The sequence below is a fragment of the Schistocerca cancellata genome, chromosome 1 (assembly GCF_023864275.1).
Source record: "Schistocerca cancellata isolate TAMUIC-IGC-003103 chromosome 1, iqSchCanc2.1, whole genome shotgun sequence".
NCBI classification, from domain to species: domain Eukaryota; kingdom Metazoa; phylum Arthropoda; class Insecta; order Orthoptera; family Acrididae; genus Schistocerca; species Schistocerca cancellata.
The window spans coordinates 987,734,726-987,755,437 of NC_064626.1; the positions used below are offsets into that span (position 1 = coordinate 987,734,726).

The 20,712-nt window shown below is 37.1% G+C and overlaps 1 protein-coding gene across 1 annotated transcript in view; it reads right to left on the reverse strand.

Moving 5' to 3' along the window:
• Window positions 1-20,712, reverse strand: part of LOC126120331 (cilia- and flagella-associated protein 57-like) — a 294,506-nt gene that overhangs the window by 22,413 nt on the left and 251,381 nt on the right. The window contains exon 24 of the mRNA XM_049915076.1: window positions 11,670-11,864. Coding sequence (XP_049771033.1) covers window positions 11,670-11,864 — 195 coding nt within the window. The remainder of the gene's footprint in view (window positions 1-11,669; window positions 11,865-20,712) is intronic.

Genomic DNA, 20,712 nt, shown 5'->3' on the forward strand with positions numbered 1-20,712 from the left:
TCAGTGTTGAATAATAAAGCAATGGAAAGGTAATATTTTCTCTTCATACTCTTGTGTCATTTGGTTTTGGTTTTCGTTTACATGCTAAGTCCAGGACACTTCGTAAACCGGCACCACCAACCAATTTGGCTTAATTCCACACTGGTTTTCTTTCAGCATTGAATAATAAAGCAATGGGAAGATTATTTTCTCTTCATACTCTTGTGTCATTTGGTTTTGGTTTTGGTTTGCATGCTAAGTCTAGGACACTTCGTAAACCTGCAGGACCAACCAACTGCTCTCTTAAAGTCTGATAAATTCCACATTACCATTAGCTTATGAGCATGCATTTGAATCAGTTTTGTGTTAATTCCAATGCCATTTTGATAGTGTCCTTGAATCCATTTCAGTAAATGTCTCCTAGTTTCGGCCATTTTCCATCCAGTCCTCTATTTGCACATTTAGTCATCCTCATTTTTTCCAGTTATTCTTTACTAGCCCGCCAGTCATGAATGGTTTTTTCTGTTGGTGGAGAGGTGAAATGCCACTCAGCTGTTCTGTTTCCATGTTCTTCTACATATGCTATTACTTTCAATTTGTAGCCTGGATCATATGAATACCTTTTATTCTTTTTCCATTACACAACTAGCTATTAACAAAAATATTGTACTGTTACTGATAACATAAATCACTTTCAATTCAAGTTCACTGGCACTGTAAGCTGCAAAGATACACCATAGGCTAGACAGTGTTCTGGGTTCGTAATGACGGGATGGGAGGAAGACAGTGTTAGCAAGCTCGTAAATTGCCCCCACTCATGTTTGTCGCATTGGTGCATTGCACCTGCCAGTTGATTCTAGCGTTGCCAGCCAGAGATGGATTTCCTGTGGCTACAAATATATGGCCATTTTTGTGACTGGTAGGAATTTTAAATCAAACACTGAAAGTTTTTTTATTAATTTTGACTATAAGTTGCAGATGAATTTTTGAGGCAATTTTTTGAAGAAAAAAGTGCATCTTATGGTCCATAAAATATGGTACTTGGTATCTTGATCCATTTTGATGGTCTGCAATTAGGGTAATGCACTTCATTGGTATGCTGAACTCCTGCATTATCTGTCTTAGGGTTGGCCAATTAATACTGCTGGATGCCCGCCAGAAGTCAATGAATATAAGGTGTAGGTCTTTAGCAAAGTCGTTAAACATTTCCATTCTTTGTCTCAATGTGAAGATATGGTAAGTGTTTTAGATTGGTATAAACTTTAATCACACCCCCAGATGCGAGATCCTTTGGTAATTATCCACTTTCAAGACATTGCCCTTTTTAAAAATTGGACATACAATTGCCTTTCCGCATTCTGCGTGGATCCCTTATCTGACCATACATTTGCCATAAGCTTTCTTAGACTGACTATCAACACTTTTCCTCATACCAGAACAAATCCGCATTGATCTCATTCCCACCTGGAGCCTTATTGTTTTTAAGGGTGTCCAGGATGCACATAAATATGCACAAGCTGAAAATAATTTTACTTGACGTTTAACATCCCAAATAAGAGTTAAATGAGTTTGCAATGGTTTCTGGCTTACGCTAAACTTTTGAGGGCTGAAAACCAATGAACTTTCTGGACTTTTTTCACTTTTAACTCGCTAACAATATATGCTAAAGTAAATTTACAAAACAACAAAATGAAACAGCACATAATTTTGCATAGAATGATCCACTTAAGATTGGTTCAACCATTCAGCCATAATCAATTAACAATGATTGGCAACTGTTATAAGCTTGGCAGGAAAGGGATTTATACTCATATTTGAACACCTGTAACTGAAAACAAGCTACTCCAAATGGAAAGGGTCATGCGTGAAAATTGTAGAGAGTTAAATTCTATTTTAAAGAGCTCCTAAATTTTAAAATGCACTCACTCCTTTGCAAAGATACAAATAAAAATGTGAAAGTACTTGTACTACTAAATTCCTGTTAAGTCAAATTACTTTTGAAACCCAGATCATCCACATTTGTCGAAATATTCAGATTTAGGGAGAATTTCATTAGGTGGCTACCTACCTTGGCAGTCAGCTTTATTTACTAATTTAATTATTCAAGTAGGTAATTTGTAGTGTTATGTGTTAATTATTTGTGTTTATGGTAATCATACAAGTAGTATCTAACAAAAGTGAAAAAAGCTTGGAAAATATTCAAGGGAAAAACTTTAAGGAAGTGCAGTTCCTGAGAAAGAATCATGATGCGTAGAGTCAAGATTAATGGCAAACCAGTCTCTGTCAGTCCTGATATAGTTTTCCATCGATTACCTTTCCACATCAGGTCACCACAACAACTTAAGCTTTGAGTTAGCTCCATATCCTTTAACTCTTCTTGATGACAATAGATAAGACAAAAAAAATCATGTCTCTTTAAACTGCTCAATCCACTCATTGTTAAAATCACAAGCAAAACAGACTGTGTCCTAGACAGTGGGTTCCTCTTCCACCCTGTTGGGTGCCATAGTGATGAAGCGCTTTCCTCCATCTGCAAATGGAGTGAATGAACTTTGAGTCTAACTGCAGCATAATGTTTGATGGATACGCTGAGGAGGGAGCTGAAAAAAAAATCTGCTAAACGTGCCTGAAGAGCATATGTTATATCATCCACTTCCATTTAATTTGATGAAGCAATTTCACCAACTATGTCAAAAGAATATTTCTTACTAAACAGACTTAATAATAAACATCTTATCCTAATGATGGCAACAAAATTGTATGGTGAAGGGAAATAGGTCAACCAGGCCCAGCCATTGATAAGACAAGACAGACAGCCAATGTCTTTATTATCAGAGAAGGATTGATTTGTTGGTCCTGTTGACCAGCCACACAGCTGAGTCTACTGAACAGGAGGAACCATTCACAAATATCTTCCTTATGAAACCTGGCAAAGGCAACCAAGACACATTCATTTACAACCCCTACAGTTCTACACCCTCCAAAGAAGCTAGAAAACACATATTATTTCTTCGCATTCTGCGGCTGTGACACCACTTCTACATTTTTTCCACAGAGTAAAATCAAATTTATAAACAATGTTTCAAAAGAACATGAACCTCCAACATGTTGCCTCAGACTTCTCCCAATGCTACTCCTGATAAGGTCGCTGAGAGTGAAGATCACTTTATGTATGTGCAAGGGTGACAGCGACCTTTGAATGAAATTCATCTGCACCTGTTCCAGAGAGGTTTATTGAAAAATAATAACTTCAGTTTGATTCATAGCGAAGCCACCACTTCCCAGCAACTCACTCAGGGTCTACTTGCATGTTCAGATTGTGAGGAACAATCAGATGGATCCACTAAAATGGGGATGGAAGACCACAAAAAATGGTCTGATTCTCATTGCAACCAGCACTCCAGGAACTGCTCAACACAATATGTTGCAAGTGCAAGATGGGATTTAAAGCAGCTTGTTCCTGCAGAAAAGCATCTATAAACTGCTTGGCTTCAAGCAGTGCTTGAAAAGTGCTTTCATGCCTTAACACTCTAAAAGAAGAGGACATATTCCTCTATTCAACACAAATCATTAATGAAATCGACATCATCGAGTAGGAACCGATTTATATCCCATGGCACAAGCCGACGAATAACTGGCGACGACGTTTCCTCCCTGGGGACCATCTTCCCCGAAACGCGGAAAAACATGGAAAAAAAAAAAAAAATTGTCTGTGAATGTAAACACAGACAATGTTTGAAAAAAATTAATCACTCATCATCCATTAAATTTAGGCCAGCAGCCATGCAAATGCTACTTTTTCAACTGATATTTCAGCCACATATCGTCCAACCACCCTCCGAGTGACCTTGATGATATCACCTTTCATCAGTGTGATTGAAGAAGCTGTCCAACACTATCACAGGATTCAGCTGAAGAAATGAGATGTGTAATCTGCCAAGCAAATACAAAACATTGTTCACAAAGAAGTACTATTTCTAAGGAAGAGACATTTGTGATGCGGAAGTTACATGAAAATACTGATACAGTCATCCTGCATGTTGATAAAGGTAACTATCATCATATTACATCAGGAAGCTTATAAGGAAAAGATACATGTCTACTAAGTTCTGATGTATACAGGAAGATTAACACAGAATCCACCAACAATGTGACAGTATGGACTGCTACTTTAATGAACACTTCATCGCTACCAAACTAAGTTATAAGAGGTTTAAAAGTGCAAGATGTGGTACCACCATGATTTTATGGGCTTCCTAAAGTTCAAAAGATGGATAAAGATAAGTGACTAGAGGATTTGTGTACACAGCCAACAATGAGCACTACTGGTCACCATTTTATCTTTCTGCCAAATATTTACCTCCATTATTGAAGCCGTCAGTAGGCAAATGTAGTCACCACATTCATAATTCTATGGATTCCGTCTATGAAAATAGATGGCTGCCTTCCTTTTTTGGATGTTTTTGTTCATCATAAAGTTGATGGCACATTAGGGCATGCTGTATATCGTAAACCAACACATACAATTCTATATTTACATGCCAATAACTGCCATCACCCTTCAAAAATTATAAGTGTCCTTAATCCCTTAGTGTACAGAGCACATTGTATATCTGATAATGATATTTGCAAGAAGAGCTCACACACCTCAAGAGCATCTTTAGAGCAAATGGATATTCCCAGCAGTAAATTCACACACTGTTTAATGTGAATCCTAGAATGCAGGTCCGTAATCAGGAAGAAGAAAGTAGTGTCATCAGATCAAGATCATTTTTGCTTTATATGGGTACTCTTTTCTTGAAGATAAGCCATATTCTCGAGAAATACCACATTATGGTGATCTTCCAGCATCCTACAAAAACTGCAGCCTTACTCAGCTCTCTGCAGGATTATTTATTGCTTCATAAGGCACATGTATATCATATTCCTTGTGAACTCTCATAATCCATATACAGGCCAGACAACACACATCTTGCATGAGAGTTGCGTGGAACACCAAAGTCAGCTGTGACAGAACACTTTAATTTGGATAAGGCATGGAATCTTGTTCTTGATGTAATTAAATAAACTAAAATCTTAATAAATAGAGATAATTTTTTTAATTTGGATAAGGCATAGAATCTGACTCTTTGTGTAATTAAATTGCATCGAAGTTGTCAAGCAAGGTGTTACCATAGCTGAATATACATCAAGAAGCAAATCAAATGTCTGAATGCTTTCACCACTGGTGGTGCATGTGTGAGTATACTTCTTTGCCATTGACCAGCATCTGTGTTCCGTATGTGCAGAACTGCTGTGGTGGAGCATACAAGGTCACACTTGACACCTTGTCATCAGTCCTGTTACTTATTCTCAGGATAAACAGATGATACGCAGCCAAAATATCAGTTGAAGAAGTAGTATTTATGTGGCTGCATGCCCAAAATTTAATGGATTATACATAATCCTTCCTCAGTTTTATATTATAATTGCAGAATTTTCCCATTAACAAAACCTTTCATTTCATAATGCTTCTTTCTTTTAATTAATTTTGAAACCAATCTATTATCATCTTTGACTGGCAAGGTAATTAATTAATATTAATACACAGAGATAACTACATAGGTAATTAGGTAGGTACCTAACTAAATTGCCCTTAAATTTGAATACTTGGGGAGCTGTGAATGATTTGGGGTTCAAAAGTTTTAGCAGGAATTTAGCACTACAAATATTGCACTTTCAGATTTTTATTTGTATCTTTGCGAAGGACTGAGTGCATTTTAAAATGTAGGAGCTCTTTATATGCAGAATTTAATGCTCTACAACTTTCATGCTTGATGCTTTTCATCCTTGATGCTTTTCATTTGGAGCACTGTTTTTGACCTTCAAGCATTAGAACACAAATCTTCTCACATGCTCATTTTGACTTCAAAGGCAAGAAAACTACTACTGATGCACTACATGAATTTTCGACCTTGGCTGGTTTAAAAGTTATCTGAATGATAGACAGCAGTATGTTGAATTAAATGAAAACAATTCTTCAGGACAGCCAGCTCTGCACATTCTTCTACACAAACCATAAAGCAAGGAGTTCCCCAAAGCTCAGTCTTATGCTCCTTGTTGTTTTTACTTTACATAAGTGATCTTCCACATAGTCTACCAGACACTAAAACCCGTCCGTTTGCTAATGACACCAATGTTCTCATATTTGCTATAGAAGAAACTCTCCGGTCTTCTGTAGATATAATCATAGATAAATTGAATTCATGGCGTAAAGGTAACAGGCTGCTTCTTAATGTAAAGAAAAGACTAACTTTTTACACTGTGTGGACTAACTTCTCACACAATCCAAAATTGAATCACTGGAAAATAGTAACTTAGATTTTGCAATGAAACTAAATTCTTAGGGGTCTCCATAACTGACACACTAACTTGAAAAAAACACATTAATTTAACTTGCACAGAACTCAGTGAATTATGTTTTATGTGCAGCTCAATAATAAATGTTATAAACGTGAGTACACTGATAACAGTGTATTATACTCTTTTGCACTTGATACTTAATTATGAAATTATTTTTTGAGATCAGAGTTCTGAGTCAGTTAGGTTATTTATACTTAAACAAAAAAATCAGAATAATTTCATTCAAATGGAAAGAGAAACATGTAAACCACTATTGAAGAAGCTGAATATATTGCCCCCTTCTCTGCCAATACAAACTAGACATACTGTATTCACTAAGAAAAGCATTAAGCTTGACAAAAATATAGATTTCTATCATTGTGACACAAAATCAAAAACTTCTTTAAGACTAATTCCCTACTCAACAAACTAGTACAGTAATGATGTTAATGTACAGGAATAAAGTTATATAGGTATCTTCCAGTACCAACAAAAAAAATTCAGGAAGTAAATGAATTTAAAATGAATGTAAAATCTCTGTTAATAAAACACTGTTCTTCCATTCAGGAATTTTTGGAATCTGATTTGTTCTTACAATCAAAAGCATATCAGAATAGTCGTCTCTCAAGCCATTTTTGTGCACATCTTATGCTACCTGTAGAAATAAAAGTAAATGAATTAAAAAATATTATTGTTTGCTCACTCATGCACCAAATAATAAATAAGATGATAAACCATATGCATTGCAGCTATTAGAACCTGTGCTACGTAGGTAAAAATAACATTATCAACATTATTATGTTGCCATCTGCTGTGTGTACCAGTTCTTTAGTAAGGATTGTGTGAAACTACTATAGGATATTCATGTTGTAATATGTATTTTTGTATTGTTTTATTCCACGTTATATGTACCTTTGTGTCAACTTATCCCATATCAATTGCATAAGCTTCTAGACCGATTTGATCCATGAGACAAACAACAATAAATAAATAAAATGAAAATATTAAAAAACATGAACATTACTCATTTTGCTGCTGAGTTGTTAAAAACTGCAGATTTTGATGACTGACTGTGACTAGACAGTTGAACTGATTTTAACTTTTAAGTAGGTCATTCTACACAAAATTTTATGCTCTTTCATTTTGATGTTTTTGATATGTATGTTTCCACATTATAAGTGAAAAACTGGAAAAAAATTTTAAAAAATTCATGGTATTTCAGCTTTTAACAGTTTAGCACAAGCCAGAAACCATCGTAAATTTGTTTGGGATGCCTAACACTGATTTAAATTATTTCCTGCTTATGTACTTTTATTGGCCACCAAAAGTCTAATTTGCCTATGCTACATGTAGTGCAGTAAACTCGTTTAACCAAAAGCTGTATAATTAGAAAATACCAGAATAATAGTTACAGCTTTCTGAAATGGAAGCTTTGATGTGTATGGAGATTCACAAGGTCTGCCAAGAACTTTCTAGAAAGTACAATTTTCTAATTGGAATAATTCCTCACCAATTAAAGTGGAATCTTATAATGCAAAATTACCAAACATAGTATTGTGATCATGAGTGTGATAAATCACACTGATTGCATGTATAATATTGTATTAACATAGGCCTTTGCGTTTATGTGAAACTTGTCCAAAGCAGTCACTTGTGATGAATTCTATTATCATTATTATATATATGTAATCTTTGTCTCCTCTATATTTTTTATTGCCTTATCCTACATCTGTTCAAAATGTCTCAGGACTAAAACTAACTAAATAAATGAATAAAATTAATAAAGTAACATTTTATTTTAGTCAAAATACACATTTTTGGGAAAGAAATTGGGACTAATATACTGCAATATTGGATTTGGGAAAGAATTAAATTTTAAGAGTGGAACATTTTACAACACAAAAATTTTGAAATGAGTAGCTTTCGAACTCTCAGTTTTTCAGAGAAAGTAAAATGCCTCTTTGAAAGAGGAAAATAGGAGCTTTCAAAGAAGCTATGTCAGTCTTAAAACAAACAATTCTGTAGCAGTATAGAATTTTTACTTGCACTTGGTTTACAGATATCATATTTCCTGTAATAATATGTTTCTATATGAACTATATATATTATTGTCAACAGCTATAAGTAAACTACATTGTCAATAGTAATGAAATGTTGCTTGGATGAGAATTTGACAATTTTGTATACACATGGCCTATGCATTGTTAATTAGAATAGATAATAAAGAAATAGCATTAGGAGTAGTATAAGAGCAAGAAGGATAATACAACTTTGCTCTGTAACGGGTCATGTTTCTACATTTCTCCAGAACCCACATTAAGGTTTTCTCATGGGTGCCTCTACTAGTTTTTCCATTCTTAAGTGAATAATTTTGTCAGTATTTTGCAATGATGACTTATTAAACTGATTGTTTGGTACTGTTCACAACTGTAAGCACCTATATCTTTTGGAATTGAAATTGTTACAATCTTCTTTAAATCTGAGGGCATTTCTCCTGTCCCACATGATCTACCCACCAGGCAGAATAGTTTTGTCATAGCTGGCTTTACAAAGGCTCTCAATAATTCTGAGGGAATATCTTTACTGAAGAGAGTTTCTTTTGAATTGCCTTTCAGTGCTCTATCAAATTCTTCCAGATTCATATTTCCCATCTCATCCTCACTTCTACTTCCTCTCCCCTTCATAAAATATTGTCTTCAATTTCATTGTCCTTGTATTGTCTGTCTATATATTCCTTTCAACTGACAGTTTTCCCTTCTTTGCTTAGTACTGGTTTAAGAACTATAACAGTAACAAACTCTCACAACTCTGATAACATCATAATTTATGCACTTTGCTATCTTCGATATCACTTACTCTCCCTGCCTTATAAATCACACAGACTGTGCAGATGGTGTTCTGATTGTATTAAATAGTCTCACTAATTAGCTGAGCAAGAAGCAGTTCTGTATGTGATGAAAACATTTGATGAGTGTTGCTTGAAACACAAAAATGAGCTTCCTGTTCATGTGATGTATCAAACACATCAACATAAGGGTATGGTATGAGATAGAATAATTTACTCAATTTTTTTAAACAAAGTTATTGTTTTCATTCAATCCATATTTAATGAAATATGTGACTATCGTAAACTCCAATACATCTACATCTACAGTGATACTCCACAACCCACATAATGGTGCATGATGGAGGGTACTCCATACCACTACTAGTCATTTCCTTCCCTACTCCATTCACAAATACAACGAGGGAAAAATGACAGTTTGTATGTCTAGGTATCCTTTAATCTGACCTGTTACAGACCCCAAACACTCAAGCAGTACTCTTGAATTAGTTGCACTAGTGCCCTATGTGTGGTCTTCTTCACAGATGAACCACACTTTCCTAGAATTCTACCCTTAAACTGAAGTCGAACATTCACCTTTACTACCACAACCCTCACATGCCTATTCCATTTCATATCACTTTGCAGCATTACCCAGATATTTAAATCTGACTGTGTCAAGCAAGATCCTACTAATGCTGTATCTCAACATCGTGGGTTTGTTTTTCCTACTGATATCCATTAACTTATGTTTTTCTACATTTAGAGTTAGCTGTCATTCATCACACCAACTAGATATTTTGTCTAAATCATATTGTATCCTCCTACAGTCACTCAACTTTGACACCTTACCACATGCCACAGCATCACCAGCAAACAACCACAGTCTTCTGCTCACCCCATCCACCAAATCAATTTATGTAACTAGAGAACAATAGCAGTCCTATCACACTTACCTGGGAAACTCTTGGCGATACCCTTATCTCTGATGAACACTCACCATTGAGGAAAAACTATTGGGTTCTATAACTTAAAAAGTCTTTGAGCCACTCCTTTATCTATGAACATGCTCATAATTTCTTTAATAGCCTGCAACGTCACATGCTTTCCAAAGATCTAGAAACATGAAATCTGCCTGTTGTCCTTCATCCAGAGTTCTCAGCTGAGTTTTTCTAAAACCAAGCTGATTCATGGACATAAGCTTCTCAGTCTCAAGAAAATTTATTACATTCAAACTGAGAATATGTTCAAGGATTCTGCAGCAAACTGATGTTATGTACATTGGTCTGTAATTTTGTGGGTCCATTCTGTTGCCCTTCTTATACACATCTGTGCTTTTTCCACTCACTTGGAACTTTGCTCTTGGCATGAGATTTGTGATAAATGGAAGGGGCCAATGCTATAGAGTACTCTTTGAAAAACCAAATTAGGATTATATCTGGACCTGGTGACTTATCTGTTTTCAACTCCTTCACTTGTTTCTCTGTGCCAGAGATGCTTACTACTATGTTGTCCATACAAGAGTCTATTCCATGGGTAAACTATGCCTATTACAAATTATGACTTGTGTTGAGTTTTACATGCCCCATATGGGATCACAATCTGCATTAAGCTAATTCAGCTATAGGTACACATGTAACTGGCAAGAAAACCTTAGTCACTGCTTTAGTAAAATGACTACGAGAGTGGCCTTTCTATGGAATCTGCCCAATACTACATCTTTTTTTGGATGAACTCTTGCTATAAAGGATTATTCAGTGAGTGTTGTCCATCAACAATTCTGTGAATTGAACACATATCAAGGGAAACTACTACATGAGGTTGGATCTTTTTTACCCATAAACCATATATTATAAAGTCACATGCTTCTCATACATCTAGAAATATGGAGACACATAACAGATCCATCATTTGTGAGGTAGCATGTACATTTTCAAGACACTATTTTTTGCTCAATATCATATTCAAGCATAATAGAATATAAAGATGTTGGGAATATTGTTCTATAATTCTGTGAATCTCTTTCTATAGTCCAACTTACAAACAAGAGTGAACTGCACTAATTTCAGTTACCTGTTACTGTTAAAATTTAATGAATGAGAAATGATGTTAGTACATTTAATATAAAGTTTAACAGCAACGGAAATTTTGGATGGAACAATATGTAAAATAAAGGAAAGGCAACCACTCACCTATAACTGATTGATGTGTGGTGCACAGAAACACACCAGCTTTCTCTAGTAGCATTACACGCAGTCATACACACACCCACACAGACACCAAAACATGCAAGCCCATGGCCACACCAATATAAAGTTAATAACAAAAATGAAATATGTGAGTAAAAAATTTACTTCTACAATTATGTAAACATTAGATGGTAATGGATTAAAAACAATAGTATTAAAATAATTGGCTCCTTGGTTCATACATATTTTATATCCAAATTATCATCAGGCAATTGATATAAAGCACTACAACTTACATTCAGTTTTTGCTGATACTCATATTCAATAGCCTCATTGTTTCTGATGGCCTTTTCTAAACATGCACGAGCTTTCTCTGGGGACATACATCGTTTATTAACACCAATGATTGCCTCCATTTCTGCACAATGCTCTTGTGTTTCTTTAAGCTTCTTACGGAGCATGTTGAGTTCTGTAAGTAATTCTTTGTTTTCCTATGCACAAAACAGAAGCAAATCTATCTGATCAAGAAAATCTGGAATTGTGAACACAACATCAGTTAATACTGTATTAAAAATAAGTTTGCTAGTTTGCAGCAGCTTATTTTTTAAGTTTACACAAATTGGAGATTTCCTTCACACTTATATTAAATGTAACTACTAAAATAATGAACATTCATTATGATTCTATAGGCGCATTGTGATATAGATATTGCAGAACAACATGGATTAACCATTATGGAAGTATGGTCTTCTAAGTGCTTCCTTAAAAGAGAGAAAAAAAAATCACTTGGAACTTGAGTGTCACATAACAATCACTCATCAAGCATATCAGTCAGTCGGAATACTGATTTTTGACAAGATTTGCATATGTTTTGGTGAATTGCATTATAACCTTCTATTTCTGTGTAAAACAATTTTTGACAATGCACGAAAACATAGACTGCTACTTAGCATAAAGATAACATGCTAAGTTGCAGACAACCACTATCAAAAGACACTCACACTTAAGCTTTCATCCTGAGCCTTCATCAGAAAAAGAGAAATACATACGATTCATTCACAGAAGCAAGCACACCTTACAAACACATGACAATCAACTCCAGCAGCTCAGGTCAGAATGCAACTATCATGTGGGACAGAAGCAGCAATCCAGAGCAGTCGGGGAAGGGGAAGGGTTAGCAATGTAGAGGTAGGAGAAGAGAGAAGTGCTGTCTGGCAGAGTCTGCAGGGACTAGATGCCAATAGGTACAGTGTCAGGAGATTGTGAGGCAGGGAGGTGGAGAAAATGGAGTGAAAAATGAGAGGAGAGGGAAAATGTGCTCCAGAGAAAGGGATTCAGTTTCACCTGGAGGAGCACTCTGGATACCATCTCCATAAGTTAACCAACCTGCTGACATACTACTGCCACCTTGAGCACCATTTTCCAATCCCTACCCCACCCATAGTGTTCCTTGTCCATAGCATTTAAACCCTGCCTAGTGGATCTTTTCAACTTGCCACATCTCCCAAAACTCACTACCAACAACGCCATCAAATCCAGAGTCGAAACATTCCTGTAGCACTGCTGTTAAACTTTCCACCAAAACCCTCAGCTTCACAGACATTTCAGGCCTTTCCAAACGCCTCATCTTTAACCCAGTGCTCAAATTCAACCATGCTGGACTCTCCTTCTCCTGATGCCTGTGTGTGGAAACATTGCTTTGCTGCCAGTCCCTCAAACCAAAGCCAACCTAATTCCAACATTGAACTCTGCCTCTTCCAGTTCATACAATCATCCAACCATGATCTACCCCCTCCCCCTCCTCTGTCCATTTAACCACCTGCTGCTCACCTTGCAGGAATTCCTTACCCCCAACTTAGCCTCATCATACTCCCCAGGTCTCTTCCTCAGAACATCAATTTTTCAGCAGAAAAAAGAATAGCCATACACAACCTCAAAACTAATCCTGATACAATCATTCTATCTGCAGGAAACAGTTCCACCATTGTTGTTATGAGTCCCAGTGACTATCTGACAGAAGGTCTCCACCAGTTATCTGACTCCTCCACCTGTAAACTCAGCCAGACTGATCTCATCCCAGAAGTCCAATATAACCTCCAATCCCTGCTTAAAGCCTTAGGCCCTTCCCAGAGCTTCTCCCACAAATCCATTTCCCTTCTCACCATTATGACACCCTGCACATACATCCTTACAGCACAGCAGTGCATTGATGATACTCTACGCCCTATTTTGTTGCCATTCATGGCAAGCCATCCTGTGCTTACATTTCAGCAAGATAATAACCACTTGACATAGCAAGAGTTTCTCTTGCTTGTCCTCATGCTTGCCAAATCCTACCTCAGCCAGCAAGATTGTTGGATCTCTCCACAGCTGAGAAGATTTTGAGCATAATGGGCAGGGCCCTCCAATGAGCTCACTGATGATCTAATGTGCCAATTGGACAGAATTTTGCATCATATCCCTCAGGAGGATATTCAGCAAGTCTATGAATCAATGCCAAGCTGAATAACTGCTTGCATAAGAGCCAGAGGTGGACCAATACGTTATTAACTTACACAATTTGTGAAGCTCTTTTTCTTGAATAAATCATCCAATTTTTATGACATTGCAATAATTTTTTTGTCTGTAGATGCACACTACATCGGCTGATTTCCATCCAGTTTGGATAGTTCCTTTGAGGTGCTTTCTTTTCCTTTTTCTGTTTTAGAGTGTATATGATGCAAGGTGAGGTAGCTAAGACAAAATGTGCTCAGAATATATCCAGGATAAGTTAATATATTGAGGTTTGGTTTTCACTAAGTTATAGTGGACAGTGTGCTGCTTTTTCTGACATACACAACTAATTTTTAGCGTTTATATCTGCTGAATTATGACACTCACTTTGGTTTATTTTATTTTATTATAAATGGAACTATATACCTTTTCTGTGGCAATGGAAAGAATCTTCAAATACAAGGTCAGTGACAGAATATGTGATGAACTTGATAGAATGGTGACACGATAACAGCACTGTAAACCACTTTTCTACTACCAAGAGGAAAGGTACTATAGACATCTGCCCTAGTGCACTAAATGTAAGCAAATATATAACTCAGATGTAGTTCATGTGTTTACCTGTGCATTTCACACCCATCACTCTGTGATCTGGTGTTGTATCTATCAAAAAACTTGTTAGTTATGCTATTGAGGCTTCCACAATGTTCACAACAGTTGAAGAAGGGGATACAGTGTTCGTTTTGATGAAGTTGTTATAGTAACATGCAGTTTTATGCTGAAAGGTGTCCTGACTGTGCCAAAACCTCATGATTTGTCTTTGCAAACATTTCAAAAAAAATTTAAGGAACTGTAAGTGTAAAGAATAAAATATGCCAATGGAAAGAACAGCAAACGATGAAAGAAATGCAACTGACATTTTAGAAGCAGTAGCAGACAGTTAACACATCATTCTGAGGTAGCTTGAATGTGTGAGTGAGAACAGCCAAAAGCAGTGTTTTGGCAATAATGCATATGCATTTCACCTTTTCCACATTTTGTTCTGTCAATAGCCTCATGGTAGTAACTTTCAAAAGTGGTTACTGTTCTACAAGTGGTATCTAGAGAACTGCAAAGTGATGCAGATTTCTATGCAAGATGGAAAATCAGTCTTCCCAGTATGCCCAGCTGATCAAAGTAACTCCCACAATGGATGAGAGAGCTGGATGAACAATGACCTCAATCTGCCACATTTCGTATGTCTTTTTCAAGAGTCACATAAGTGGTCCTTCTTTTACTGATGTACTCTAAATAGCCGTAATTCTCAACAATTCCCAACAGATAAGCTGCTGCAGCTATTGGAAGAAATTCCACTGGGATTAACACAGTCCATGTGGTACTAACAAGATTGATGTCCTGCAAATTTTGCACAAATAATTATAAACATTCTTAATAGAACATTTAGAGGTAACTGGATCATTTTTAAGGGAAAAAATGGCCCACATGCTCACTAGATTAAACACCTCCAAATTTTCTCTGTTGAGAAAATTAAAACACGAAGTTTACAAGGAAACACCTCTAATACATCACAGCCCATTACTTTGGACAGAGGGATTCAAAATAAGCTGTGCCTGGATATTGTGAAACCTTCACAAAAGCCACAGAAGATGGACAGGTATGAATTAAATGAAGTGTAAACCTTCACTCTGAGAGCTGTGTCCTGTTTAAAGACTAACTGTTAAGGGAGGCCACTGAGTTTTGAATACCTAAGACACTTGAGGAGGGGGCTTAAAAGCCTTCCTGTCATGAATGTATGGGCTTGTTGTTAAGCTACAGCCTCCTAGACAGCTTAGGAATAGTAATAAACAGTGGCAGGTGCTGTAATGGGAGATAGTGAGAGAATGCCACCAGAGTTCCTCCAGGTAGGGACCTTCCTAAGCAAGATCGGAAAGTTTGGTACCCTATACAAAGACTGGCAGGAGGTGTTATCCAGCATCAAACATTACTGGATTACACTGCAAATTGAGCTCATCAGCTACAGAATGATATAATGGGAAATTCAGTGCCATGAAGCACAGGGTGGGGGGGAGGGGGGGGGGGAAATATTACAGGCCTTTAGGAGTTCTTTCTAAGGCGATTCAAGAGTTGTACTGGAGGTCCTTTCAGCAGATTTTCATGCATCACGCTAAGTGATTCACTTGTTAATTTGCATATAGCAGTCATACCTTGCATTCTACAAGCATGCCAACTTATTTTCTATACTCAATTTTCTGATCTTGAATCTAAGCTTCCTATGTCTGTTGTCACTTTTTGACATCCTCATTTTCCATTTCATGTTGGATGGTCTGCATTATGAAACCAAATGGTCATCAGAGAAGCAATTTCCTTGTGAAGTAGTGCATGAAAAGTAAATTTAGGTATATTCAGATCAGTTTGCATCTCATAAGTTAAGGATAGGTTACAACAGCTTAAGTCTTTCTCCTTCTTCTTTTTCGAGCTACTTTATGCACCTTCCACAGCTCACACAACAGCACTTAAGAAAAGTACAGGAGAGATCCAAATATGGGTAATGCACACCTTACATCTGATGACCACTGGAGGTGTAATGCAATAAAAGCCATCAATTTTTGTATAGTTATTGTTATTCTTACTGATGTGAGAATCAAACTCACTGAGAGGGAACAAACATCTACATCTACATGATTACTCAGCATTTCACAATTAAACGCATGCCAAAGGTTTCACTGAACCACCTACAAGCTATTTCTCTACCGTTCCACTCTTGAACAGCACACTGGGAGAACAAACACTTGAATCTTTCTGTGCAAGCTCTGATTTCTCTGTGATGATTATTTCTCCCTATGTATTTGGACACAATCAAAATATTTTTGCATTTCGAGGAGAAGGCTGGAGATTGAAATTTCATGAGAAGACCCCGCTGCAATGTAAAAAGCCTCTGTTTTGATGACTTCCACCCCAATTCATGTATCATATCCATGGCACTCTCTCCTCTACTTCATGAAAATATAGAACATGCTACGTTTCTTTGAACTTTTTTGATGTCCTCCATCAATCCTATCTAATGAAGAACTCATAACGTGCAGCTGACCAAACATTTTCATCAATATTTTGCATTTGCTAAGTGTTCTGTCAATAAATCAAAGTGGTTGGTTCACTTTCCTCACAACATTACCTATGTGAAAATTACTATTTAAGTTATTCATAATTGTAATCCATAAGTATGTAGTTGAAGTCATAGGCTTTAGATTTGTGTGATTTAGTGTGTGACTGAAATTTAACAGACTGCTGAAACTTCCTGGCAGATTAAAACTCTGTGCCCGACCGAGACTCGAACTCGGGACCTTTGCCTTTCGCGGGCAAGCGCTCTACCATCTGAGCTACCAAAGCACGACTCACGCCCGGTACTCACAGCTTTACTTCTGCCAGTACCTCGTCTCCTACCTTCCAAACTTTACAGAAGCTCTCCTGCGAACCTAGCAGAACTAGCACTCCTGAAAGAAAGGATATTGCGGAGACATGGCTTAGCCACAGCCTGGGGGATGTTTCCAGAATGAGATTTTCACTCTGCAGCGGAGTGTGCGCTGATATGAAACTTCCTGGCAGATTAAAACTCTGTGCCCGACCGAGACTCGAACTCGGGACCTTTGCCTTTCGCGGGCAAGGGCTCTACCATCTGAGCTACCGAAGCACGACTCACGCCCAGTATTCACAGCTTTACTTCTGCCAGTACCTCGTCTCCTACCTTCCAAACTTTACAGAAGCTCTCCTGCGAACCTAGCAGAACTAGCACTCCTGAAAGAAAGGATATTGCGGAGACATGGCTTAGCCACAGCCTGGGGGATGTTTCCAGAATGAGATTTTCACTCTGCAGCGGAGTGTGCGCTGATATGAAACTTCCTGGCAGATTAAAACTCTGTGCCCGACTGAGACTCGAACTCGGGACCTTTGCTTTTCGCGGGCAAGCGCTCTACCATCTGAGCTACCAAAGCACGACTCACGCCCGGTACTCACAGCTTTACTTCTGCCAGTACCTCATCTCCTACCTTCCAAACTTTACAGAAGCTCTCCTGCAAACCTAGCAGAACTAGCACTCCTGAAAGAAAGGATATTGCAGAGACATGGCTTAGCCACAGCCTGGGGGTTGTTTCCAGAATGAGATTTTCACTCTGCAGCGGAGTGTGCGCTGATATGAAACTTCCTGGCAGATTAAAACTCTGTGCCCGACCGAGACTCGAACTCGGGACCTTTGCCTTTCGCGGGCAAAGGTCCCGAGTTCGAGTTCGAGAAAGGCAAAGGTCCGAGTTCGAGTCTCGGTCGGGCACAGAGTTTTAATCTGCCAGGAAGTTTCATATCAGCGCACACTCCGCTGCAGAGTGAAAACCTCATTCTGGTAACAGACTGCTGTTAGCACCCGTGCGGGATGACTTCACACTTTTCACTTGTAGAATCAATTGCCACTTTTTGCACCATACAGATATCTTGTCTAAATTAATTTGCAATTGATTTTGATCATCTGATGACTTTACAAGATGGTAAATGACAGAATTGTCTGCAAACAATCTCATACATTTGCTCAAATTGTCTCCTAAATCATTTATGAAGATTGGGAACAGCAGAGCACCTATAACACTTTCTCAGGGAACACCAGATGTTACTTCTGTTTTACTTTATGAGTTTTGGTCAATTACTAAGAACCTAGACCTTTCTGACAGGGAATGACAAATCCATTTGCACAGCTCAGATGTTACTTCACTCAATTTGATGAGAACTCACTTGTGAGGAATGGTGGTAAAAGCCTTATGGAATCTAAAAAATACAGAAACAATTTGAGATCCCCTGTCAATAGCAATCATTACTTCATGAAAATAAAGGGCTAGTTTTGTTTCACAAGAACTATATTTTCTGAATCCCTGTTGGCTATTTGTCAATGAACCGTTTTCTTTGAGATAATTCACAGTGTTGGAAGACAGTATATATTTCAAAATCCTACTGCAAATTGACGTTGGTGATATGGGTCTGTAATTCAGTGGATTACTCTTATTTCCCTTCTTGGGTACTGGTGCAACTCATGCAACTTTCCATTATTTAGGTACAGATCTTTTGATGATTGAATGGTTGTATATGATTGCTATGCATGCAACTACTGTATCTGCATATTCTGAAACGAACTTAAACTGGTATACAATCTGGATCAGAGGTATTGTGTTTATTAAGTGACTAACTCAGTGCCTGCTGGTTCACCCACGTAGAATGTAAGGTATGCACAGATTCTCTCTCTCTCTCTCTCTCTCTCTCTCTCTCTCCCCCCCCCCCCCCCCCCCCCCCCCCACTCACTAGTTGCAACATCTAAAATTTTCATGTTAATTATGGCCACAGGAGCATGGTCTTTTCTGAATGACCTGGTCATAAGCAGTTCTGGTAGCGGGAGTTGGAGATCTTTGTTAATCATGCATTTCGAGTTCGTGTGGTGACATTTCCATAGAAACTTTCATTGATATTTCTTTATTTATAACCATGAAGTCAAACGCCAGTTTTCATAGATTTAGCTTTAAAAATGTTTTAACATAATGAAATATTTTCATAAAAGATTCTGTGCCCTATTTCACCCTCTTAGGTGTTGAATTTCCAAAAAGCACTGAAATATGTATTTTTAAATTCCTAACCAACAATCCAAATGCAAAATTTTGGAGATTTAATTTCAATAACACTTTCATAATGAAATATTTCCATAAAAACTTTCATTTCCTATTTTGCCTACTTCGGGGTTGAATTTCCAGATATGCTGAAACAATATTTTTTTTCTTTTTAAATTTTTAACCAAGAAGTCAAATACCAATTTTCATAAATGTATCTTTAAAAAGTTGTAGTAGTTCTTTAATAATGATTTAAAAATAAAAAAGAAACTTTCACTCACTATTTCACCCCCATGCTGAAACACATATTTCTTTATTTCTGTCCGAGAAACCAAACACCAGTTTATGTAGTTCTAGCTTCAGAATTTCCTTAATAGCAACATATTTTCATAAAACTTTTCACACCATTTTTCATCCCCTTAGAGGTGGAATTTCAAAAAATCTCGTCTTAAATGATGCCTACAGCATAAGATCAACACCCTCTCCAAATATCAAGTTTCTGTCCTTAGTGGTTTGGGCTGGTCCATGATGAGTCAATTAGTCAGGACATTTCTTTTTACATTTGTGGAACAGAAAGTAATAAGTGAGTTATGGTTGAAAATTTTTGACTTTGAGTGTTTGTAATTTTTACATTCTGCATAAAATTCTGAACAATTTGGGAAATAAAGAAAGAAATCTCTGTCTCTAAATTTGAGTGAGTTATGACAAACTGAATATTCTTCATGGAAAACAAGTGTATAGAGATAAGCATTTTAAAGTTTCAATTTATTACCATTGTTTGGTTTCACACATTTAAGAAACAAATTATGCATGTGTATTACCCCTAAAATGTCCTTTGTCAAATGGTATATACTTTTTTAAATTGACATTACACATCAAGTGGCTAACCACTCAGACCTCCAGTGAACTATAGTGCATAAAAATTTAAATTGGCCCCCAAGTTGAGAAAAATTAGCATACACTGCACAACATTCATTTTTTTCCTTCAAAATACTGAAATATTTATTCTGTTCTGTTCCATCTTTTAGGTCAAATTTTGATTTTGAAGCTATTAATGGGCTCAAAAACACCTAAACTTTTGAATTCACAAAACTCCCAAACATAGAGAGTGTTCACAAGCAGTGTTTTTGTGCCTTCATCTTTGGTTGTGGGATATCTGAGTAGACTAGTTCTTCCTCAATTTCTCATGGTCACTGGCTTGAGGTTCTGGTTC